Source organism: Phalaenopsis equestris, unplaced genomic scaffold (genome assembly GCF_001263595.1).
Source record: "Phalaenopsis equestris unplaced genomic scaffold, ASM126359v1 Scaffold000096, whole genome shotgun sequence".
Taxonomy (NCBI): domain Eukaryota; kingdom Viridiplantae; phylum Streptophyta; class Magnoliopsida; order Asparagales; family Orchidaceae; genus Phalaenopsis; species Phalaenopsis equestris.
This window is the reverse complement of record NW_018164538.1, coordinates 253,322-280,088: the sequence shown is the minus strand read 5'-3', so window position 1 is coordinate 280,088 and position 26,767 is coordinate 253,322. Positions and strand designations below refer to the sequence as shown.

General features: G+C 34.3%; 1 protein-coding gene across 1 annotated transcript in view; it reads left to right on the top strand.

Annotated features, from left to right (window-relative positions):
- Nucleotides 1-508: 508 nt before the first annotated feature.
- The window catches only part of LOC110020464 (epidermal growth factor receptor substrate 15-like 1), a 30,465-nt gene continuing 4,206 nt past the window's right edge, over nt 509-26,767 (top strand). Inside the window, exons 1-10 of the mRNA XM_020718577.1 lie at nt 509-786; nt 2,724-3,891; nt 4,632-4,850; nt 4,998-5,203; nt 13,084-13,155; nt 13,567-13,638; nt 15,384-15,482; nt 15,596-15,667; nt 15,745-15,859; nt 25,214-25,282. Of these exons, the coding sequence (XP_020574236.1) occupies nt 643-786; nt 2,724-3,891; nt 4,632-4,850; nt 4,998-5,203; nt 13,084-13,155; nt 13,567-13,638; nt 15,384-15,482; nt 15,596-15,667; nt 15,745-15,859; nt 25,214-25,282 (2,236 nt within the window). The 5' untranslated portion in view covers nt 509-642. The remainder of the gene's footprint in view (nt 787-2,723; nt 3,892-4,631; nt 4,851-4,997; nt 5,204-13,083; nt 13,156-13,566; nt 13,639-15,383; nt 15,483-15,595; nt 15,668-15,744; nt 15,860-25,213; nt 25,283-26,767) is intronic.

The window sequence follows — 26,767 nt, the reverse complement described above, 5'->3', positions numbered from 1 at the left end:
AAGTTCGGTAGCTGCTTGAAAACTATAATTTGACTTTTTGAAAAAAAAAATTGTTATAGCCATCACATTATTTTAAATAACAACTGATTCTGCATCAGCTTCACAGTTGTTTCTTTAAATAACTACAACTGCCGCAAACAAATCATAAATTAAAGCCATTAACTTATCAAATTTGGCTCATAAATTATTTCTCCAAGAGAGCTAGTTAACAACTTGGGTCTCCTCTCATTCCAGGAGCAATGATTAATACACCAGGGTTGTGTCCGCCATTCCGCGAAAAGAGTTGGACTTCTTCGCCAACAAAGTTCCATTTCCAAATTACCTGCCTTTCTAGAATTACATTCATCTCCTATCGTCGATCGAGCAAGAGGTAACCCTACGACCGTGAGATCGACCGGACGCTGAATCGTAACAGGGGCTAGGCGGGATTTAGTTATCGGATTTATCAGCTTCACGCCGATCACTCAGACATTCTGATCCGCCTCCTTTTTGCCTACCGCTCCTCATAAACCTTTGCCCCGATCTCTCCCTGATGCCGTAGGCGGGTATTACAAAATCTCGCGGGGATTCCATTGCCGGATTGATGGATTAGAGGGGACTAGAAATCGACAACGAACCCTGATCTAGAAAATTCGATTATTGATGGCGGTGTCGCGGCCTCCAAACTTTGACGCATTCGAGGCCTACTTCAAGAAGGCCGATTTGGATCAGGACGGGAGGATTAGCGGTTCGGAAGCCGTTGCTTTCTTTAAGGGATCTAATTTGCCCCAGCCAGTCTTAGCTCAGGTTAGTGGCTTTTGTTTATTGCTGTTATTATTAATGGATTGTTCTTTTGAGCTGTTTAGTGAGATACGGTAACTTCAGTTTTCCATGCAATTTAGATGGAGTTGTTTATTTGTTGAAAGTCAAAACATAATATGTTGTACTTTGCTTGGATAGATGCATGAGTATTCAAGTACGAACCTCTTGGATCTTGTTTAATTACTCATTAGTAGGAGAATTAGATGCTATGTTTTGCTCGTGCATATTTGGAGGCTGTTGATCATGACAAAGAAAATAGTGATTTAACTCGCTAATTCCTTACAAACACCTTCTCAGCTCTATCCTATAATTGCACATCACTATTTCAATATCCATATACTTCTTATTTTACTTCTTAGATTTACTTTGGCTGGACATTTATGTTGATTGCTGCCAGGAACTATGTGTTTTTGGGTTTTCTGGACTATAATGTCAAAGAATTATTATTTTTCACCCCTTAATGTATTGTTTGAGTTCCAAATGTCACATCTTTGAAGGCATAATTAACGACATTTATCCTTTTGTTAGAAGTAGAAGAAAAAGTTGACCTGAAATATTTGGTTTGTGTTCCTCACTTCAAGTTATTCCTATCCAAACTATTATCTTGAGGGAATTATGCTCCTACTTAGTTGAATATTTAATTTTCATTATGAAGAGTTGATGACAATGTTGATTGCTTGTAGGGTAAGTGTAAGAGTAGCAGCATGCATGCATTATTTTTATTGCTGTTTGAAAGTTTTTAAAATTTTTTTGGGTGGATGTTGGCGATGTATCACTCAATAACAATATGTATATTCATCAAGTTCATGTTAGGTTTGTTGTCATTGATTTTAATAGACCTTCTAATAAAGTTATGCAAATGCATTTTGGAAAGAACAGGGGTGATAATCTAGAAATTAGGTATCTACTCTTTTTGAAATGATTTGGAGTCATAAGTCTAAAAGGAATTTAGGCCTACTTGTTGCACACCATTTTATTAGAAGACCTTTAGATAATTTCTACATATATCCTGAGATTTATAACATTTAATTTATTATTTGGTTAGCTTGTGTTAGTAGAATACCCTTTGACTTCAGATACCGTCTAATGATGCTACTTAACAAAAGGGAGAGGATTGGCTCATGAGCAATTGATTATACAATTATACTGGTAATTAGTAGCCCTTTTATATTTTGGGTATGGGGTTTCACTTGGTTTTTGAATTGATATCTCATGTTGGATCTCCAACTTGATCCGCTCGGTCAAGTAAATTATTGAATGCTTGATGTATGGAGGTAGAAAGTAATTTATTTCTGAAGTTTTATGGCACAAATTTGACTGTTGCATGATTTATGTGCATAAAGAACCTTGAATTTTATTTATTCTGGCCTTGCACCTCGTTTTTTTGCTAAAACTAGTAAGGACTTCATCTCGCAAACTTGCAATGTGATTAACAGCTTCATGTTTCAACTGTTTTTAGGAAGTGGTCCGGGAAGCCTTAATGGCAATGTTAATATGAGATTGCCAAGGAACTCGTCCTCAAGTGCCTCATAAGGAGATATCCTTATTTGCACTTCACATTGTTAATAATTTGACATATGATTAACCAAATGAAGACATTTTCATCTTAAATTTATTTTATTCAGAGATGCAAACTTCCTGGTTTTTCTAAGATGCAAAACTTCAGTGGTCGATCAGTAAGCTGACATTGTAATTTGCTGTTGAAATTTTATGCTCTCTCACTTTTTCACTAGGTTTTCCGGCACATCTACATAAGCTCTTCTTTTTCCCTCCTCTGATGCACAACACATGTAATATGCTCGTTATGATGTGTAGTTCAAACACTTAGAAGATATCCCATGGGTTATTTAATCTGAAGAGATTATATCTAAAATTTTAATGATTATTCCCCCATTTACTTAAACTATTGCGGCTTATTGCAGATATGGAAGTTTTCTGATCAGAGCAATAATGGTTTCCTTAGCCGCGCAGAATTTTACAATGCATTAAAGCTAGTCACTGTGGCTCAAAGTGGCCGTGAACTAACACCTGATATTGTCAAGGCTGCGTTATTTAGTCCTGCTGCTGCGAAAATTCCTGCTCCGCAGATCAGTTCTGTATATGTTCCTGCCACTGTGATGAGTCCTCCAGTTAACCCGAGGCTCCCCTCAGGCACAACATTGCCAGCGTCCCCCCATATAGGTGTTTCTTTTCCAACGGGATCTCAAAATTCTGGTGCAAGGGGAGTATCACCTGGTTTTGCAGTGAATCAGCTGTTGATTCCTCCTTCAAACAGCCATTTAACTAGGCCACCTCAAGGCACTCCAGCTGCTGTTTCTAATCCAATACTGGGTGTTAATCAAGTACCTCCTGGAGCAACCAGTTTCTCCGGTCAGCCTCAAATTTCAAACACATCAAGCATATCGACCAATTGGTTTGGCATGAATAGTGGTGTTTCTGCTGGGTTTAACTCACAAGTTCCTGTCCAAGGCATCGTGTCTTCAACAAAACAGGATGGTATCTGGTCCAGTGTAGCAGAAACAACATCCGGATTGACCTCCAAGCCACTTGCACCATCTTTAGTAGCGACCTCTTCATCCACCAGTATATTGGGTGCTAAGGATCCAAAAGCTTTGGTTTTATCTGGAAATGGTTTGTCTTCTGACTCCGCTTTTGGAGGGGATGCATTTTCTGCAACCCCTCAAGTAAAGCAAGATGGTCTTTCAGCTGCCTTTTCTTCTGGTAGTGCACTTAGCTCATCAGGAATTTCTTCAGCAGCTACCTTGTTTCAAAATTCAAAGGTTGGTGCACTTGATTCTTCACAGAGCAATTTAGTACGTCCCCTTGTTAATAATCAGCCTCCAGGGACACAATCAACATTGCAGAAAAATCCCTTAGATCCAATTCAAAGCACTTTAACACCAGGTGCATCTAAGTTGGCGACTGGAATTCCAAATTCTGCTACTCAGCCACAGCTTCCATGGCCAAGAATTAGTCAAACCGATATTCAAAAGTACACTAAGGTGTTTGTGGAGGTGGACAAGGACAGGGATGGCATAATCACTGGTGAACAGGCACGTAATTTGTTTCTCAGTTGGAAGCTTCCTAGAGGTTGGCACTTTGTTTATAGTTTTTGCTTTAATTTCTATCTTTAGGGTAGTTTGCATAAGATCCGCATCTTGTATTTTTTTCTCTAGAAAACCATAAGTGATCTACTTTTTTATATGCATCACTTCCCTTTTTTGGTTTTCATCTGCTTTATTTCCCCACTAACTTCAACTTCCTTTCTAATTAAACCATTATCTTTCTGTGCATAATAGTGGATCAGTATCATTCTGAAGGTTTTTTCTTTGTTTTACTTTTCAGGTTTCTGCTACTTTTATTTATTTTATAGTATAGTATTCTTTAGGTTAACAATGTTTAAATATTGCTTCAAACCTTTTAAAACTGAAGAGAAAAAAGGTCAAAATGGTTACTAAACTATTTATTGGAGTCATTTTAGTTTTATGTTATCTAATATATTTAATTTAGTCTCTTGACTTTTAAAAATTGATCCAAAATAGTACACTGAATTATCAAATCCGATTCAAAATAATTCTACATAGAACTAATTTGGATTATGTTTGAAGAGTTAAGGGACTAAATCTAACACACTTATAATTTGAGACTAAAATGCCCCCCACAACAATCCCATAGACTATTTTGCTTTTCTTTCTTTTTAAATTTGTGTTTGGTTGTTTCTACATCTTTCTCATCTGTATTAGTTTTTTCTTCATTTGATATATTGTTAGCTTGCATTGTATTCTAGCAATTCATTAATCACTTGGTATACTGGCTTGTTGCATTTCTAGAGGTGTTGAAACAGGTGTGGGACTTGGCTGATCAAGATAATGATAGCATGCTCTCGTTCAGAGAATTTTGCTTTGCTCTCTATTTGATGGAGCGTTATCTTGAAGGGCGTTCTCTTCCAGCTTTAATTCCTGATGTGCTTAGATTTGATGAGGCTTTGCTACAAGCCACTGGTCGATCTTCAGGTTCATATGGTGAGCCAATTTGGCGGCCAAGTCCTGGTAACTCACTTCCTTCTATTGCCTTTTATTTATTCTTTTGTTTTTCAGGAAAAAGCTATTTTTGACAGATAAATTGTGATATTCTGTTATTCAAACTGTTGTCTATCCTTAATCAATCATGAAATCTCTTGTTAATTTTTTGATTAGGCTTATCTGGTCAAGTGGTTCCTGGGTCACGTCCTCCTGTGCCTGCTACTGTAATGAGACCTCCTGTGCAATCCACTGTTCCTTATCAAGTAGATGGTGCCATCCAACGATCACAACAACGGCTAATGAGACCTTTTCCCGGTAATGTTGTAAATCAACAGAATGAAGAGCAAGCCTTTGAAGAGACTACATTTGCTCACAAAAAGGTATTTCTTTTCATTTCTGAAGTTCACGTGTTAACTTGGCGGGTGGCAGCGTTGTGAAGCAACAAGAGAATCCTTTTTCATTAGTAAGAAGTGAGGAGGGAGAAAAAGGTAGGGGGTTGGGTTAAAGATGGCTTAGAGTCACAATTAAATGCTTGGTAAGACTATTAGTTGGTTTTCCTCACTCTAATGGCTTCAGTTTATACTTATAAATTAACTTTAATTTATAACGCAAGAGTTGGTCCTGATTTTGGGTGAAATCTGTTAAACATTTATTGTGATAAGCTTAATATAGTCTTGAGCGTTATATACCGACTAAATATGTAATAAGTTTTGATTGGTTCAGTATGTAAACTTATAGCCATTTGTTTGGCTGACCTTTTTTTTGGTGTGCGTGTACTGATTACTAATTAGTAACTTGATTACAAGTGCGGCATTTGAAGCAACTGTATAGGTAAAACTTGGTTTTTACTTGATCAAGCATATGCTGAACTATTTTTTTAAGCATTGTATTAATATAACCTTACATTTTAATCTTTTTTAGCTAGGAAAAAAGGAAAATGTAATAAACAAGATAGGTAAATGGCGCTTTCTTAAGTTGTTGACATTGATTACCTAGAACATCATTGTACTGAATTCTCAAGGTAAGGTACTGAACTCTTAAAAGCACAAAGTACAGTACGTGAATCCTTAATCATCCATGTAAAATTGAAAGCTCTCAGAATCAAAACCTCGGAACATTTTATGGTAATAAACTTTATTCAAAATGGAAAAGTTACCCTCAAACAAATAAGTAAATACCAATCTAAATGAAAAATGATACTACAACCATTTATATTTAACTTAAAACAAACAATGAAAAACTACCATAAAATATGGCACAAACCATGTCATAAACTTTATCAGCGATGCCAGAAGTAAATCTTATGGGCTCATGTTTTGAAAATAATCATGCTCTAGAGGGTTGATGTGCCAATGATGGATGGGAATTCCATCTTCAAGAAGAAGAGATGAGTCTACTATATAGAAAAGTCATTTCGATGAAGAACATATGATACCAGAGTTAACTGAAACAACAACGGAATTGCAAATTTTATCATTGAAATTAAATAGGGTTACAACAAACACATATGACAATAGGGATAGTGTTGGCTACGTCGCAGAAGGAAGGGATGGGTGCGGTTAGGGCAACAAAAGAAGGTTGGTGGGTGGGGCAGCTGAGAGGTTTGATGGATGGTTGGTGGAAGAGATGGTGGTTGTTACAGGAAGGAAGGGGAATGATTGGCTGGAGGAAGGCTGGCTCTGAGTGAGCAGTGGCACTGGGTGAAGGAGTCACTGCTGGAATTCAGAGAAGGGCTGGTTGTAGGTCATGACAGGGAGAAAGGAAGGGCTGTTGGAAGGGAGGGAGTGGTCTGGAGTGGGTAACAAGGTGGGACAGGATGCTTTGAGAAGGCTGCTGTTCGGGAGGAGTACATCAGGACTGGGGGAAGGGATTCTGGGGAGGACTGGAATTTTGTAGGTTGCTGTAGAGAACAAACTACTGTTTTGCGGGCTGCGATGGTGAGAAGAGGTTTGTGAAGGATGGAGAAGGCCATGGAGGAGTGGGAATCAAGGATAAATATTCCTGCGGGAATGAGTTACAACCAAACCATCACTTGAATCCTTGGAAAAGATTATCACAACGGACTAATTACAGCTAGAGTTCCTTATGAGACAACTCTCGAATGGGGAAACTTGGATACTGATGATTGTCCTGATAGAAACATCAAGCAAACTAACCTTATTTGGCGACAAATCTAAGGAAATAGAAAGTCTTCCGGCTCTCAGGAGCTCCAAGCCGAACCGGCCTAGAACCGGCTCCCTCCCGCTACAGTGCAGGAGACCTACGCTTGCGTTAATGGATGAATGGGGAATCCAACTAGTTTAGATAGATGAAAGGGAAGGTTCATTCGATCTGCAAAAAAATTGAAAAAAATGTTCTCTTTTATAAATCCTTAAGAATTACATCAATGAACTTCAAAATCTATTGTATGAAGCACAATTTAATTTAGAACTTTATGGCTTACACTCAAATGGCCTAGCACATGTTCGATGCACTTAAAGTAATGTTTGAGTATTTTTTTCTTCTCAGGAATTGGAGCTGTATATGGATCAGACATGCCCCTCATGAAAGCGACGTGCATGCAACACTTTTGGGGCACATTTTAAGTTTTTTTTTTGCTCTATATTATGGCAATTCAACACCACTATTGCCGAGTTCCAAGCCTCGTATGAGAAAAGTGAAGGGTTGTGCTACGTAGCCATAACCAACATAAAAATTTATGACATAAATCATTAAATCATTGTGTCAATGTTGGGGCGTCCCTTGGAAACGATGCATTTTATGGCCTAAATAAAGTAACAAGTGTGCAAGAGTGACTGCATTGGTGCCTGGGTGAGTGTTAAATAAGTAAGAGTTCTCACATTATGAATGATTGTACACAAAAAAGTTAATTCATGAAAATACTATTAGGATAGAAATTTGAAATATAGATACTCTCATAGGTAAATTAATTGAATTAATAGATAGTATTATTCATAGGAAGATAAATATCTTATCGTGCATTTAAGAAATTAAATGGATTCGCGAAAATATTGAGATTGATAGTTTAGATTTTAACTTTGTTATTTAGGTATGAGTTGTACTAAAAATATTGCGGATATAATTATAGATAAGAGTTTGAAAGATTATATTAGTTGAATTGAGGATAGAATTATAGCTCAAAAGATTGTTGTTGATACTAAAATTTTAGTGCTTATGTTCCCTAAGTACGCTTGGATATTTGTTCAAAAGAAATTTTGGAATTACCTAGAAGAATTAATAAAAATAATACTTCTCGAAGAAAGAATTTTTATTGGAGGATATTTAAATGGACATGCTCTAAGGGCAATTGAGCATTTTATTATTTATTATTTTTTTGTATAAATAAACCATAATAGACTTAGGGTTAAGGTTATGAATGAGATTGTTGTCTTGAGTGTCAGGGTTAAAGTTTGGGAGAGATTTTTCTTAGATGAGGATATTCAATAAAGATGGGTGAGATATTTTAATAAAATTTTCAATGAAGATTATGAAAATACAGTCGATTTTAGTCATTTTAATATTGTAAATAATTTTTTTTTTAATTTCTACGTTCACATGGGCAAAATAGAAGTTGAGAATGCTTTAAAGAAAATGATCGGTGGATAAGCAATGGGACCTGATAGTATTTTAATAAAAATGTGAAATTATTTAGGAGACTTGGCTTACTAAACTTTTCAATATTATTTTAAAAATTAAAAAAAATGCGATGATTAGAGAAATAGTATATTAGTTCCTATTTTTAAGAATAAGTAGGATGCACAAGAGTGCAAATCATACAAAGAATGGAGTTAGCATGTCATCCATTAACTTTATGAGAGACAATAATGGAACATATGTTATGATGTGATACGATAATTTTTTAAAATAAGCTTCTTTTCTTGTCGGGCAAGTTTACTTTAGAGGTTTCATGGAAAAGTATAGAGAGTATAAGAAGGAATTTCATATGATTCTTTTTGATTCAGAAGAAGCTTATGATAACGTTCCAGAGAAGTACTTTGGAGAGTTCTAGAAAAGAATGGTGTTGATATTATTTATATTAAAGTCATTAAAGATGTGTATTAGAGTTGTTACTTGTTTGAACACAAGTAGGACTGACTAAATATTTTCCAATTTTAGTTGGATTATATCAGGGATCAACATTAAGCCCATATCCTTTTGCTTTAGCTGTGGATGCTCTTAGTGGACATTTACTGGAGGATGTACCTTGGCGTATGCTTTTCGTTGATGATACCCTTCTTGTGGGTAAGACTAAAGAGAGAATTTAGGAAATACTTGAAATATGAAAGTCAACTTTAGATTCTAAAGACTTTTGTTTGAGAGATCTAAAACTGAATAAATGGAATATTATTTTAGTAATAGTAAATCTAGTGGCGGAGTTGTAACAGTGGTTGATCAAGTCATTAAAATGAGTGAACTTTTTAGATATCTTGACTCTATTTCAAATTACTGCTGATATAGATGGGGATGGTATTGGTAGAATTCAAGTTGGATGGTTGAAGTGAAGGGATGCATTTGGTATAAGATGGTGGTAAGACCTGCAATGCTTTATGACGCAAAATGTTGGCATGTAAAAGATAAACATAAAATTAAGTATTGCTGAGATGAGAATGCTCATGTGGATGAGTGGTTTTACACAGAGCTAAAATGCGAAACGAATATATCCGTGAAATGGTTGGAGTAGCTTCAGTGTTAGATAAGATTAGAGTGAGTCGCTTTAGATGGTTTGGTCACATTGAGCATCGACCATTTGATGATCATTTTAGGAGAGTTGATGTTTTAGACATGAATTATGTTAAAAAATGTATAGGCAGACCTAAAGAAACTCGGGCTTGTTGTATAAGAAATGATCTTAATTTATTAGAATTAAATGTATAGGACATAATGGAGAAAAAAGATCTATGCAGCTGGCCCCACATAGTGGGATAAATAATTGTTGCTGTTGTTTTCTTGTTGCTGTTGTTTTTGTATACTATAATAACCATACTTTAACTCTTGTGCTCCATTGTTATTGTTGCTGTTGTTTTTTGTATACCTAAGTTAAATAATAACCATACTTTAACTCTTGTGCTCCATTGTTTCTTTCATGTCCTCATCTCTCTTTTACTTGTATTATGCGGAGGATCCCTTAACTTTTGTGTTGCCTATTCTTTCCTATGATCTTCGATCTCATTGAGCTTTACACGTGCTATTGCTCCTTTGTTGAGCATCCCTCTTCGAGCATGCTTTCTAGTCGAGCCTCCTCCACCAAGCCTTCTTTTCTCTTGCCTGCCAACATTATGCACCTTTACATCTCTATTCGATTTTCGATTTGTCTTTGGAAAGTTTTTCTTCGGTTCCGTGACCGTCTCTCCTTTTCTTAGCTTTGTAGCCTTTGATTTAATTTATGAAATATGGCTTTTTTCTTGATTTTTTCCCTTAAAATATAACTTCTTGGCATTAAATATTTTTATTATCCATTTTAATTAATAATTTGTAAAAGAAAACATTGCTTCCACATCACATCTTACCTTTTTTATGCTTTTGTCACATGATGGTTTCATGTTTGTATCTCCTTGTGGAATCTTTGTTTCATGTAATTCAATCTATAGAAATTTGATGATCTTCATACACACTTATGGGTACACTTACATTTTTTATTTTTATTGGCGATTGTTTATAGAATCGAACTTGATGGTCAACTTAGGCTTACTAGTGGAACCTGCTAATTAATTTTGATAATTTGATTTTAGGCGTATGTAAATTTAGTCATGAGTTATATATGTTATTACTAGTAGGAGAGATGGTGCGAGTAAAGAATTTAATTTGTCTTTAATTTATGATTCCTTTTTTAGAGGATTAGAATGGAAGCGTGATCTAAACATAGAAAAAAAGGAGCCGGTGCCTACATTTGGTTTGAATGAAAGAGTTGATTTGTGCACATGGAAAGAAGCTTAGTATTGATCCAATACAACCTAGAAAATAGGAGAATCGATAAGACAAGAAGACCTCCTTCATAGGCGTATCCATTTAGGTGTGATATGGTCCGTATGTTTGTCTGGGAGTTTTAAGAGAGGGATTAATGATTTGAATTTCATCTGATATCTAGGTTTAATTATTATTTTTTTCTTAATTCAAGTGGATTTGTTGAGAAATTTTTACTTGAGGCGGCATATTTGTATAGATTGTTGGAGATTTGAAATTGAATTTAAATGCAAAATTTGTATTTTTTTACTTGAGGCGGCATATTTGAAATTGAATTTAAATGCAAAATTTGTATTTTTTTCAAATTTGTATTATGATGATAGTTAGACTGAGAGCAGACAAGAGGGTAGGTGGGAGGGATGGGGAAGAGAGAGAGAGAGAGAGGCAGCAAAATAAGGATGAACAAGTACGGGACTTTTGTCTTGACAACAAAATAATGGAGAGAGAGGCAGCAAAATAAGGATGACCAAGTACGGGACTTTTGTCTTGACAACAAAATAATGCATATCAAACAATGTGAAGGTCGAAACATAGGAATTAATGAGAGAAAAGTGAATAAGAAAAAAAAGCAACTTGAGTTGTTGACGCTTATTTAAAATTTTATGTTATCAAATTCTTAGAATAAGGCTTCATTTGAAAACAGTTCTTTGTTTATAGAAGCCCTTTTAAAAACAAATTTAAGAAATTAGCAATATGACATTACGATTTGTCATATTATTAATTCGTTTGAATTAAACTTTGACCTTAAAAGCCACCACTGTGTCACCTGTTTCGTTCGCATCGGCTCCGAGCTCGCCTTGTACGTCCTCAAATTTTTCTTAAATTTCCTTCTCTTTCTATCTCTCCCTTTTTTTCTCTCTCCACACTTTTTCTAACCCTTCTCCATTATGTTGACAAAGAGGAAAAGCATAAGTAGGAGACCGTTGTGGAGATGTAACAGACTTTCGGGTCGAGCTCCAATTGCCTCCCGATCAACTCTAGAGAAGATCGAGAGCTGAGAAGACGAGTGCGGGTGAAAGAGTTCATGCTGGTTCTTGCCGATGGTGATGCTGCCCGGGTGGTCGACACTCCTTGCGCTTCTTAACAAGATCCGAATGCGATTCAGAACACTGAAATGGAGGAAGGTCATTGTGATCCAAAAATAACGAATATCGTTGTTATGGTAGAAGTGCTTTTTTCCAAGTTCGTTGGCCAAACGAACAACTGACGTTCTCTCAGCGTTCTCGGCGACGAAAAGGAGGCGAGTCACAATCTCAAACAATGCCTAAAGCATTGAATTGTCAAAGAAAAAAAGAGATGTTAATACTCAAGCATTGATAAGGAGTTGAAATTTCATGGAACTATAACTCAAAGTATTTCATTCATAACCAAGTAAATTACATGACTTTTGGTGTTACTCATCATAAATGTTTTATTCAAAATGGATAATTATCTTTTAAGTAAATAAAGAAATACCAAACCAGTCATAAACAACAAATGGCATTTTAGATACCAATAAGTAAGGCAACAGCAAACATAAAACATGACACAAACTATGACAATCTTAATTTAATGACATATGATAGACATCAAATAATAAGCATCCCATAGGCTTTCAATTTTGTAGCGCCGTAAGGGTTTAATTATCATTGCTCATTCAATAGCTTTTTATAGTCTTATGCTTACAACTCATACTATTGCTTCCTTGCACAATATTTAGCTATCATATATGATATCGATGTATACATTGTCTAATTTCTTCATTTTTGCTCTAGGAAATTCTGCCACTTGTTTCAACATTTTCTGTCCTTTGTATTTTTCCCATGATTTCCCCTTTCAGTCCTTAATTTAAAAACTATTTTTTTTTTTTTTGAATGAAATGTAGGAGTAAAGTCATATATGGCAATGCTAAGCATCATCGATTATGCATTTGAATACTTACATTGATTTTGATGATTAATATCGATTGTTTTATTTTGTGGTAGTTTGAAATTATGCATCCAATGGTTGATCTTTGTGTTTGTCCGAGTGATATTTTTTTATCCTTCTTAAAGAAATCTCAACCCTTTCAACATTTGAGGTTCAAGAATTACATTGCTTGATTACTTTTACGTTAAAACTTTTTAGCTCTGGCTGCTTTTGATAATACTCCACTGCTGCTTCTTATAATTGGCTTATGGGCCTGCAAAGATTTTTTTTATTAGTGTAATTTTAAGTTGTATACTTACATTTTTGCTTTATTCATCCTTTTTTTTCGTTTACCATGAGGATTGATTCATTGAGTAGAATAAGTTATAACTGCTATTCAGTCTTAAAACAGTCTATGGAGGAGAACAAGATCTTGGATTCCAGGGAGAAGGTCGAGTATTATCGTACTAAGATGCAAGAACTAGTGAGTCTTTTTATTTAATTCTTCTATCAACGGTTTATTTTACACATAAAAGATGAACCAAGGAACATTTAGTGATATAGTTAATTAATGAGAACACGGTGAATATATCTTGTTCTATTTATACCTCAAATGTCTCCTTTTGTAATTTCTGTAGAATGGCTGAGCTATCTTTTGTCTTAATGAGCTATGTGAAAAAGAAAAAGTTTTTTTTTTTTCCTTTAGTACTTTAACTGCTAGATGGTGAGAGCTGTAGGCATCAAGTTCCATACTTAACTCATAAATTAGAAAATATTCACGCATTCAGGCATCTGTAGTAAATTATTCTGCTTATTTCTTGCTGCAGAACATAATTTCTTGTGTTGAACTTTACAGCGCCATTTTCACTTATTTTTCCATTAACTTTGTCTGTAGGTTCTTTATAAAAGTAGATGCGACAACAAGCTGAATGAAATCACTGAAAGAGCATCTGGCGATAAACGTGAGGTAGTTTGCATGCAAATATATAGTTACCTTCCTTTTTTACTATAATATTGTCAAATTCATTCAATATCTGCGCATATTATGGTTACTCTTTCGTTATTCTATGTTGTGCATGATGGGGTCTTTACCTTAATGTTTTTTGTCGCAGCATGGATATTCATTTTCTTTCTAAAATCCCTATATATTTGAAATCTCTATATATTCATCCAAAGTATCACTTATTTATTATGAACAAACTGGCTTAGAACTTGCTTTAACTCTTGCTATCTATATTGTGTGATACAATCAAAAATCTCCCCTAGTTTGTCACTTATAGCCTCCAGAATACATTAAAGCTATATACCCATTACTCAAGGCCTTTCCTTAACTAAAATAATGACCTAAATTATGCAAAACATGTGAAAAACAATGATCCAAGCAAACAATTGTTGGATAATATGAAGTGGATAAAATAGCTGATGTATGTTAGATTAAGATTCAATTTTATTAAATTTTGAGGAAAATATATAGAAATAACAGTGATTGCTATACTTGAAATGATGTCATATGATTTGAGATCATTGTTTCCTTCTGGTTGATTCAAATAAAATTTGAGTACGTGATTTTGAAATTTTGACAATACAGAAATAAATAAAAAAAAGAGTTAAAGGAAATTAGGAGCTATTGAATGTTAGGGAGTAACATGAAACTTGCTTGTTTTGGTGAGATTTCAATTTGAGAGTGTCACATTTTTATAATTTAGTCCCTCAATTTTAGAAGATGGATCTAAAATGATCATGTAGAGATTTTAATATAATATTGATTCCAATTAGTTCATGAGGGATCATTTTGGATTTTGTATAGCCAATGATTAAATTGGATAAATGAGATACTTTAGGACTAAATTGGTATATACACGAATTATCAAAAGACTATTTTATGGTTAACTTTTTAAAAATTAGGCACTAAGGAAATCATACTAAAAAAAAAAAAATTCAAGTATCACTATTTAATTAGTTTGAAATTTGCTTACAACAGGACCTAATCCTTATTGTCTGTACTGCATTGTACTGTCAATACTCTCACTTAGTTTAACATTTGTAACTAAGCAGCTATTTTCTGTGGTTTTTTGCTAGCATACCCTTCGATAAATTGTTCAACTAGCATGTAATTATAATAAACCTTAATTTCCATAGATTTATGTTTGCTAGTGTTTTCTGTGGAAAGAGAAAGCATGTTTTAAGGAAAGGAGAAATAAAAATTAACCTCCTTAAATAGAATACCTGTTTGTGCTCGGGAATGTACATCTAGATGATAAATATTGGTTCCATGCCGGGCTTGTTGACTGTTTTACATTTAATTGGAATTGAAGTGGACTACTAGTCTAATGCTGAATGCATTGTAAAATCAAGAAATAGCTATGCACACTATTGACAAAGTTCTTGTCAGTTTTCTGATAGTAGAATGGCCTGGCATGATTTTTTTAGTTAATAATGTGTGCCTTAACATTGCTCTCCAGATGAACCATTAGCAGTTCAGTTGTTTGAACCTTATTCTTATTTTTCTGAATTTTGTCTCCTGTGGTTGATATTAACAATAAGCTCGTCTATCTTTTTGAATGTGATTTCTGTGGCCTTGTAATGCTACATGCAAACTTGATACCGTTAGGATTTTTTCATGATCAGCAGCTTATTTGTTGCAGATTTTTAGATTTTTGAATCACTTATGTATTGCGGTTATGAAGGAAAAACAATTGTGGTTCATTGCAGGTTGAGTCACTGGCCAAAAAATATGAAGAGAAATACAAGCAAGTTGCAGAAGTCGCTTCAAAATTAACTGTGGAAGAGGCTACATTTCGTGACATTCAGGTTTTTTTAGATTGCTCATCTTTTCTTCAATTTAATGCCAAATTTTTCTTAGCTTTTACTGTTTCTAGTGATTTCATGTAACTTTGTCTAAAAGCTACCACCTGGAATTGCAGGGGAGGAAAACGGAGCTGCAAAATGCAATTGCTAATATGGAGAGGGGTGGAAGTTCTGATGGACTGCTTCAGGTAATCCTTTTGTAAGCTTATAGTTTCCATGCTGGTCAACTCCCTGGCTTTCCAACTTAACCCACTGTATTTTCAAGGTTCGTGCTGATCGGATTCAATCTGACATTGAAGAGCTAGTGAAGGCTTTGCATCAACGCTGCAAACATCACGGATTAGACATTAAGTCAAAAGCAACTATTGAACTTCCCTTTGGTATTATTCCCATTTCTTTTAGTATACCTTTACTCAATTTTATACTTTAATAATTTTAATTAACCCACTTTCAGTTCTAATTCTATCTATGCGCACATTTGAAGTATATCATAGGAATTTAATTTGTTGTGGTTTGATTGATGCCAGGATGTGCCTTGTCTTTTAAACTAGTGGCGTGGTGTTTCAAATCTATCAGCTCCTTTTGCCCTTTTTTGGTTTTTTTGATGGAAGTGAATGATAATTCTTTGGAAGATTTACATGCATTCCACTCAATTCCCTTGTATTTACATATCTGACACATAAACTTCATTATTTACATATATATCATATTTCTTTTGCATTGAAAGGTGTATTTTACTTTTTAAAAGCTAAAAGGTGGTATTTTTGATGTGATATGAAAGATGTGGGTGGTAGAAATGTAAAAAACAAAGTTTCGGTGTTAGATATATAAATTCATAGGAATTGGCTGGTATGTATGTAAATGCCCCAGTTTTTTTTATGCCTTTGGGCTAGCCTAGGTTTACAAGTTTAGGCTCTGGATATTGTCATCCGATGCATGCAGCATATATTGCTCTTTAGATACTAGGAATCTATTATTGACTTACTTTATAGTAAACTTTTTCGGATAGCCTAAACAGCTTCAGGAGCTCCTTGGCGAAATTGAAACATAGTGGCATGCTTCTTTTGTACTATTCTAGAATGGAAGAGATTTTGTGGATGAAGGTGGTGAAGTGAATGGCCATCCTTTTCTTATCTTTGTACTGGTCTAGGTTTGGAAGGATGTCCATGGTCATTTAATTGCGCATCATAAGCTCTTCCATGAGTAAAATTTTGACATCAATTTTTAGTTGACTTGAATTTGAGCTTTCATGGAATGGAATCTTGTGGAGTCCAGCGGGCTGAAAAATGATATTTGTTTATTATTTTGTAAAAGTATGTATTGCAGCATATAGTTTTAAGTATTTTAAATTTAATTGAATAAAAAATGATCTTAATCTATTAGAATTAAATGAAAATATGACACTCAATAGGACGTAATGGTGAAAAATGATTCGTGTAGCCGAACCCACTCAGTGGAGTAATGGCTCGTTGTTGTTGTTCTTGTAGTATTTAAAATTTCATAAATTATATATTATACATAGTACACGTATATAATAATAGTTTGATTTGATCTGAATTATATACGAGCAAGTTAGTTCAAACTCTAATCTCATTATGGAGCTCAGAATTGACTCAAAATTGAATTTGGCATGACAAATATAAGTGCTTTAAAAATTTAATCTGGTACATAAATCTACTTGATCTTGAAACAATTTAAAATTGAAGCGAATTTTGAGCTTAACTTCAGGTTTAGACAAATATTGCTGCCCCGTTCTCTGTACACACCCAATTCTTCTGAAGCAACATGCCACTGCCTCAACTGATTGTGGTGCAAAATAAGTAACGATGAGTTATATTTTTAATCATGCTCGACTTAATCTAATTGTGGTGACAAAGAGACAAGAGTTGCCTAAGACGTGAATTGCGAGTGACACACCACAATTTAATTTAATTTTAATGAAAATAAGCAAGCCTAACTAGGTTTGAAAGTAAGATTAGCTTTTTCATATGAAAACTTGGATTTCAAATATGAAGGGACTTAGTGGACATAATGATTGTAAGAAGAATAAATGATGCCTTTTTACTAGAAATTAAATAAAGACGGTAAAATCCAGGTACAGTGGGTAATTTTATAAAGTAATTTTAGCTGAAAAAATTCATAATAGAATCAGGTGGAGATGAATGTGGATATGGAGTTGAAATATAAATGTGTTGCAGTGAATAAGGTTAATTATAGAGTGTGTTATAGATTTTTTTATTGGAGGAAATCGTAAATTTGGTTAGAAATTATGCTTTTTAATTTTGATTAAAATGTAGTTTGAAAACCCAATTTTGGGAAAATATGCATGAACTATTACAATGTATGACTTAGATTGAAATTATATATATATATATATATATATGTGGTCTATTAGATAAAAATTCAAGTAATGATCTTGTAATAAAAAATCATGCTTCAAGAAATAAGAAGTGCATTTAACTACTGCCAAAAGTGGAGCTACTAATTCATAGGTCCTTTTTAAATGAAAGGAGATAATTTTTTACGAGTTTTAGGGGGATTTAAAAGGAAGTTGACCGCATCATATAAAATAGTATGTATGGATGTATATTTTAGAAGTGTGAAATAAATGTAACATGGATATGGAGATATATTTTGATCAAGTTATATGCATTAGAAGTGATGTTAATAATGTCTTAGTTAAAGATAAAAAAAACATCATGCAAAGATATGAATGTTGTATTAAGAATTTATTAAATAGTTGATTTTCAAAAGCAGTAATGAATGAAAAATTTATGTATATTATAGCTTGACTGAAATTGGGGAAGTGGAGTTACTATAAAGATGACGAGTAAAAGTACTATTTTAAGTCTAGTTAAGATACTAATTGAGATTTGAAGAGATGTACTGCAATAATTTGGTTAACAAATCTTTTCAAGGAAATTTTGAAGACTAATTGGGTACTAAATGATAGGAAAAGTATTTGGTTCTTAGATTTAAGAAAAAAGCAAGTGTTTAACGTTATGATGATTTAAAGAGGAATCAAATTGGTTAGTCATAAAATGAAGTTCCGAGAAAGTAAGAAAATTTTTATCTGTTTTACGGAATCATATGAATATATATAACTAATGTGTGTAGAAAATTAATGTAAAAGTATTGAGAGCATTGAAAACGATCTACTTATGTTTGTTATCGATCATGCGAATGTATATAATTAATTCTCATATAAATTGATTTGATGTTCCTCATGGAAATAAGGCATGTGTTTAAGGGCGTTGAAGTTGATAATAAAATGTATGACAAAAAAACGTCTAGAAATTATTTTGGAATGAACGAAGATTGTTTAATTGTGGAGGATTGCATCAAGCTTTAACAATAAATCCGTATTTTACATTGGTTATAGAGATATTGACAAAGGATTATTCCCAGTGAGGTGCGCTATTTTATGTTTTTTTGTCAATGATATAATCTTAGTTAGGGGAACACCAATGAAAATAAGTAGTATATTAGGACGAAAACTACCATTTTAGAAGCTAGCAGGCTTATAATTAACAGGGCAAATACTAAGTTTTGATCTACAATTTTATTGAGTGCGTTGTCAACAATTATTATTTAATAAATTAAACTAATAAAGTGATATCTAAGTATGACATTTTTTAAGTATCTTAGGTTCTATTATACAAAAGAATGAGGATATAACTCTAAAAGTTAAGACTCGAGTATTAAAATGAAGAGTTGCCTTAGTAATAATATTTTGACATAAGAATACTGAGACTACAATTTGAACAGCAATTTAGTATGGATGTTAATCTTTAACAATAAAAAAAATTTCCTAATAACGGATTTGAGTATAGAGAAATAAGAATATTGAGATAAATGTGTGACCAAATTAGGAAAGATAATAAATTAGTTGGACGGATGGTTGGAACAGTATTTATTGAAAGTAAGTTACCTGAAACTAGATTATAGATAATCTCAATAATGTACAGCAAAGGGCATAAAATGTGTCAATTAAATTGATAGTTAAAATTAAATTTGAATGACTAATAAAGAAAGTTGATGCTTGTGTCAATCCACATTATGAAGGAACTTATTTCTTTTCCTCCTAATATATTTCATTAATTGTATTTCCTTTATTAGATACTTCCTTTTTTATGTTCATTCTTAGTTTTTAGGAATTCTTATTTGATTTCCTTTCTTTATTATATACATGTAGCAATGTGCAATGTATGAAGGTTAGCAAGAAATAAAACTTTCTTTTGAACAATTCTTGGAGAGGTATGAAGGTTAGCAAGAAATAAAACTTTCTTTTGAACAATTCTTGGAACACCTCTGTGTTACGATTTTGAGATTTTTCGGTCGTTCATTTCTATTAGTAAGGCCCTGCACCTTGTGTTCGATTGTCGTGGCATTGTAGGTCATGTTGGCGCTCGTCTCTTCCATTCAAGGAATTAAAGATCGCAAGGCCCTCTTGTCTCGTTTGTGTGTTCCTTTCGTTCCTTCAATGACACTGCTACTGCTCGAATCCTTCCATTCAAACATATTGTTCGAATCTTCTGTTCTTGTGGCGCAGATTGACTTGTTCATGCACCGTAGAAAGAATCGTCTCGTTTGTGCATTGCAGATCTGTTTGAATCATTTGATCGGCTAGTCGTCTCCTCTTGTATGCACAATATCGCACCATGTCATTTCAATCACAATGCTTCGTCGATTGTTTGACCCCTCCGCTGTATGAAGAGGACTTGTTTAGTCATTCATCTCTTTTAATTGACCAGGAAGCTTTGCTTGAATAGTTCTCTTCGGTTTGCTAAAGCCACAAATAATTCAGTCTGTGCGACTGATTCAACATGGCATGGCTTCTTTGCGTCTCCATCTTCAATCACAGTTCGCTAGTTTATAAAAGGCTCGTTCACTAAGAGCGTGTGAAGATTGAGAGCTACTCACCCTGATTCAACATGGCATGGCTTCCTTGCGTCTCCATCTTCAATCACAGTTCGTTGGTTTATAAAAGGCTCGATCACTAAGAGCGTGTGAAGATTGAGAGCTACTCACCTCCCTCTAGTTCTTGTTTGGTCATCCAGTCGTATAGTTGAACTAAGGGACCTCCTTCCTCTAGTTCATGTTCGCTCGTCCCATTGAGCAGTTGAACTAAGGATCCTCCTCTCACTTTATTTAATCAATAAATTTTTTTGTTTCGAGCTTCACAATCTTATTATGGTCAAACACGACATGACCTCACACACTTTTTTCTAGGATGTTACATTCTGATTCTAGCCTATGTTATCAATACCTATTATATATTTCAACAATAATTTAGAATTTAGCCCTTTCACCATGGAGCAAATCGAGCATTGCAGAAAATGTTTAGTAATAGTTCTATTTTTGAACATGCATCATAACCATTTGTCGAGCAATCTATCAACCTGTTAGCATACTGAGGTACCTTATCCCATGCTTTTAGCATCCAAAGCAATAAATTAAAATCTTGAATAATTTGACTCTTAAGCATTAAATCATATGACGGGAGACATCAGCATCTTCAAAAATTATAACCCATGTACTGTCACTCTTCAGTTAAAATTTTTTTTTTGGTTCATTCTCACCAGTAGCAGGAATTGGATCAATTGAATTGACAAAGGATCTTCACATATACTCTGTACTTTATGTTCCAAAATTAAATTGCAACCTACTCTCAATCAGTAAATTTGCTCGTGACATATGTGACTAAATTTTATTCAAATTGCTGTGATTTTCAATGAGATTTGGGGAAGGTGATTGACATTACTGAGATGCGTGTATACTTTATTAAAAAAATAACTTTATTGGTAGACAATGACATCCGTCAAATTATATTTCTGAGTCAAATTCAAATTTTGTTTCAGTTGAAAGTCAATCTTGAGTCATTGTCGTCTTGGTCATCCAAAGGTTGCGTGCTTGAAAAATATTTTTGTACATTTATTTATCATAAAAAAATTCAATCTTTATCGATGCGAAAATTGTTTTGCAAAACATGTCAGACATGATATTTTTTATTACAATACAAGTCTTCATATCCCTTTTCAGTAATTTGTAATAATATCGGGGAACTCTTATAAATAAACAATGTGGATGAGTCACGATGGTTTGTATTATTCATAATGATTACAAAATAATAACACGGACATTCCATGTGAAAGAAAAATTTAAACAACCACTATATTTAAACCTTTTTATTCTATGATTCTTACTCAATTCCAAAGCAAATTTCAAATTCTTACAATTGATAATGCCAAGGAATAGTTTAATTAAATCTTTAGTCCTTATCTTTGTAAGCATGATATTATCCATATAAGTTCTTGTGTGGATACTTATCAACAAAATAGGGTCGTTAAAAGAAAAAATAAGCACTTACTTGTTGTGGTCCGTGCTATTATGTTGTTTAATCACGTGCCTATATATTTTTTGGGGGAAGCTATTCTCACAACTACATATGCCTAAACATTTTTGGGGGGAAGTCATTCTTACAACCACATACATCATCAATAGGATACCTAGTCGAGTCCTAAATTTTCAAATTCTCCTAATGTTCTCATGGAATCCTATCCACTTATCCGTTTTTTTCTTCTGACTTACCATTGAAGATCTTGGGTTGTTCTGCTTTTATTTACATCCATCAACTACATCTCACCAAACTTGATCCCAAGTCTCTCAGATGTATTTTTCTTGGTTACTCATCCAATAAAAAAGGGTACGAATGCTATTCTCGAACCACTAGGAAAATATATACTCCATGGATGCCACATTCTTTGAGAATTAATCTTATTTTTCTAAATTTAAAATTCAGAGGGAGAACTCGAGGGAATATCAGATTTGAGATTTCTTCCAAAATTCACCAACCAACCAATGATCAAAATTTCATGTCTACACAAGGACAACTGAGCATGTGGATGACACTGCAAATTAAGGACAATTAAGAGCCAAAACCAAATCCTCTTGATAATTATAATGGCATGGATCTTAACTTATGATTCTCTTAAATCGATGATTGATGGCTTTAATCAACCACTTGCACACAGAAAATGTATCTGAGGGTGCACTGTTATCTGATTGAATGTTACAGAACTTTGTGACAAACCTTCATAGTTTGCAGGTTCCCAATTCAATCCAAGATGCTATAAAGATTCAGGCAGTTGAGGAAGAAATTTAGGCTTTATAAAAGAATAAGACATGGATACTTACAAAGTTACCACATGGAAAAAATTTTGTAAGCTACAAATGGATATTCATTGTCAAATACAATGGTGGCTGAAGTGTATAAAGCTTCAAAGTCAGATTGGTTTCCACCGATGATTGATGGCTTTAATCAACCACTGTTATCTGATTGAATGTTACAGAACTTTGTGACAAACCTTCATAGTTTGCAGGTTCCCAATTCAATCCAAGATGCTATAAAGATTCAGGCAGTTGAGGAAGAAATTTAGGCTTTATAAAAGAATAAGACATGGATACTTACAAAGTTACCACATGGAAAAAATTTTGTAAGCTACAAATGGATATTCATTGTCAAATACAATGGTGGCTGAAGTGTATAAAGCTTCAAAGTCAGATTGGTTTCCAAGGGCTTCACGCAGTCATACAGAATTGACTATCATGAGACATTTGCACCTATTACTGTTCTGGTTTTACTTTCTTATAAATCAAAATTGGCTTTTATACCAACTTGGTGTTAAAATTACCTTCTTGAATGATGACTTTGATGAAGAAGTCTATATGACTATACCTCAGGACTTGAAAAATAGGTGAAAACTTTGGGTTGGTTTGCAATTTAAAGTTCTTATATGGCTTGAAGCCTTGTCCTTGTACTTGGTTTGGCATGTTTACTAAAATAATGATTACAAACAAATCATACACTGCTTGTTAAATTCAATTATAGAGGCAAAATTGTTATTCTCATTATTATATGTTGATACTATTTTGGCAAGTGATGATTCATAGGAAATTATTAGACTAAAAAGGATAGTTACAACTTAATTTGAGATCAAGGACCCAATGAATCTCCAATATTTTCTTGGAATGGAGGTGGCTCGGTCTAAGGAGGGAATTGTCTTTTTAAGTGAAACTAGTATGCTTGGCTGAAACCTACTGACACATAAATGGATTCCAACAAAATGCTAAACATAAGTAAAGAATACAGTTCAATTGACAAAAGAAGATATCAAATATTTGTGGGCAAACTACTTTACCTATCACACAAGATTTGATATTGCATACTCAGTTAGTGTAGTAAGTTAGCACATGAATAATCCAAATGAGGATTATTTGGAAGCAGTGAACAGAATCCGTAGATACTTGACGATGACCCTTGGAGACGGTTCACTCTTCAAAAGATTTGAAAATCATGAAGTTGAGCTATACACAAATGCTAGCTGAGCACGAGAGGTAATTGATAAGAACCACTGGATATTGTTCATGTGTCTCGGACAATCTTGTCATGTCGAGAAGTAAAAGCAAGTTGTTGTCTCTCGTAGTAGTGTGGAATTTAAATATCGTGTTCTTGCACTAGGAATATGTGAAAGAATGTGGATTCAAAGATTATTAAATGAACTTAAGGTTGAGATGAAAGTCACAAATAAGATGTTCAGTGATAGCCAAGTAGCTATTAATATAGCCAAAATTCTTGTGCATCGTGACAGAACAAAACACAAAGATTGAATTGATAATTCATCTCAGAAAAGGTTAATAATGGAATTGTTCAACTAATCTATGTTCCTACACAGTTTTAGATTGCTGATATCCTCACCAAAGCATTACCAAGGGTCAATCATGATTAATTGAAGTTCAAGTTTGGTTTATACAATATATACAAACTATTTTGAAGGGGAGTATTGGAAAGTGTCAATCCGCATTATGAAGGGATTCATTTTTTATTTCCTCATAATATATTTCACTAATTGTGTTTCCATTTTTAGATACATCATTTTTTCTATTCTTTTCTTATTTTGGAGTGATTCTTATTTGGTTCACTTTCCTTATTATTTATATGTAGTAGGGTGTAATACATGATGATTAGGGAGAAATAAATTTCTATTTGGAATTTTTGAACATGTGGTAACAAGGATAAAAACTCTCCTGAAGATTTTCATGGCTATGTTAATGTCTTATTCAACCTTAATAAGAATCGCTGAAAAGTGAGGATTCATTAACGGACTCGAAAATGTTCGGATAAAGCAAATGATAATGATGATATACATTTTATTTATTGTTACATTTTAAAACCTTCTAAGATTAACAAATTACATTTTATTTTTTTTACTGTAAATTCATAAACTATAAAGAGATAATATTTAGATGGTTTACCCTGCAATCATGTCTTATTGCTAAGTGACCATGTAGACTCTTATTCACCTACGATCCTATTATACTTGTCTGCTAATCATCTTGGCACTGTTCTAAACTTGAACAAACTCTGGCTTGATATTTATGAAGGCTATTTTATTAAATTATCCCAACTAATTTTGTGCGGTTTGACTTAATTAAAGAATTTATGCTACTTCGGAGTAATTTATCTCTAACAGTACGCACTATGGTTTGCTCTTTTTCCTTTTTCTCTGGTCATACCTTTAATCATGCATTGTCACACTATATTGTGACTTTTCTTCTATTTAATTTTTCTATTTAAATTCAAAATTTGATCTTTTTTTAAGTGTTTTCTATTTATTGTTTACAATTTGAGTTCCAACAAAAAGTTGAACTCCTCTGTGCTTACTATTTTCAAGGTTGGCAACCCGGCATACAAGAAGGTGCAATTGATTGGGATGAAGACTGGGACAAATTTGAGGATGAAGGTAATTGATCAATGCTCATGCAACCGTGTATTAACATGTTATTTTAAATGTGGTACAGCAATGTACAGGTGCCTTGAAATTTAACTATTTTGGGGTGGTGATTTGTTGCTTGTGCTGCCATTTTCTCTTATGGTAATGCTAGACACTTTGTTGGAGCTGGATATTATGACTGACACGTTAATTTCTTTCAAACACTGTAATGGTAAGCGTGCAGTGTTATGATGTGTCAAAGGAGTTATCTTGTAGGCTAGTAGTAGTTCAAATGTGGGTAGAGTGAACTATACATTGACACCTCATGTAGCACCAAACAGAAATGGTTAAAGCTACTTATGATCCTTATGCAGCTTGTATCAGATTTAAACCAAAGATTCTTAATACTTTTTCAGTTTTCACTTTAATTAAAAAGTTCTTTTTTTTTCTTATATTTAATGTAAAAAATGATTTTCCCTTTTTTGACTCTTATATTGCATATATATTTGCTATGAAATGTCAATTTGATATGAAAGCCATTATGGGCTAACATCAACTTCTGGTAGATTACATTAACTTTCATCACCTATCTTCAGTCATATGTGTTTTGTTTATGTTTTTGCATGGATTGGATGACGCGAGTGCTAACTGCCCTAATACAGGCAGTAATTGCCGCGGGGGCCAACCCGTGAACTAGGCTAAAACTACACCCGCACTCGGGCGCTAATTGCCGCGGGGGCCAACCCGCGAAGAAGCATGACGGTGGGAGAATCCTCGGGCGAGAAGAATCACGATCCGGAAACAGAAGTTTTCTTAGGATTCTTTTTGCCTTCCTTCCCCTGCCTTTTGTGTACAAGTTTCCTGGGAGTTTATAAATTGTTATCCTCTTTGTGTGGGAGTTTCACATATTGCAACACTCGTGAAGTTTTCTTAGGATTCTTTTTGCCTTCCTTCCCCTGCCTTTTGTGTACAAGTTTCTTGGGAGTTTATAAATTGTTATCCTCTTTGTGTGGGAGTCGGCCTTTGCTAAGTTTGTTTTTAGATTTTCTGAGTGGAGTCATTTTCTCTTTTGTAGGGCTGTATCCAAGAAGATGGTGGTGCTCCGGCTGTATCCTACTTCGAAGTGGTTATATATTCTCCATTTTTATCTTCTCTAACCCTTCTCCTCCACTCATCCTAGCTGCCGACTTGCTGTCAGCTCCTCTTGCCGCTGTTGTCCCTCACAAACCGGACTCCAATGGCCTTTCCCATTGCTGCCTGCACTTCCCCGCTTGCCTTCCACCCTCCTAAGGTGCCGACAAGTTTTCTCAGCTGCTGTCCCAACTTCCCAGCATTTTACTCCACCCTCCAACCTACCTTTCAGCCACCCAACAGACCTTCCCGCCACCCTAACCTGCTGCCCCCTCCTCCAGTACCTTGCAGACCCCTCTCCTGCATTCTCCCTTGCTGTCCCAAGTCGCCAGATCCACCTCGCTGACCTCTACTGCTCTTGGAATACACCTTAGAGGTGATTGC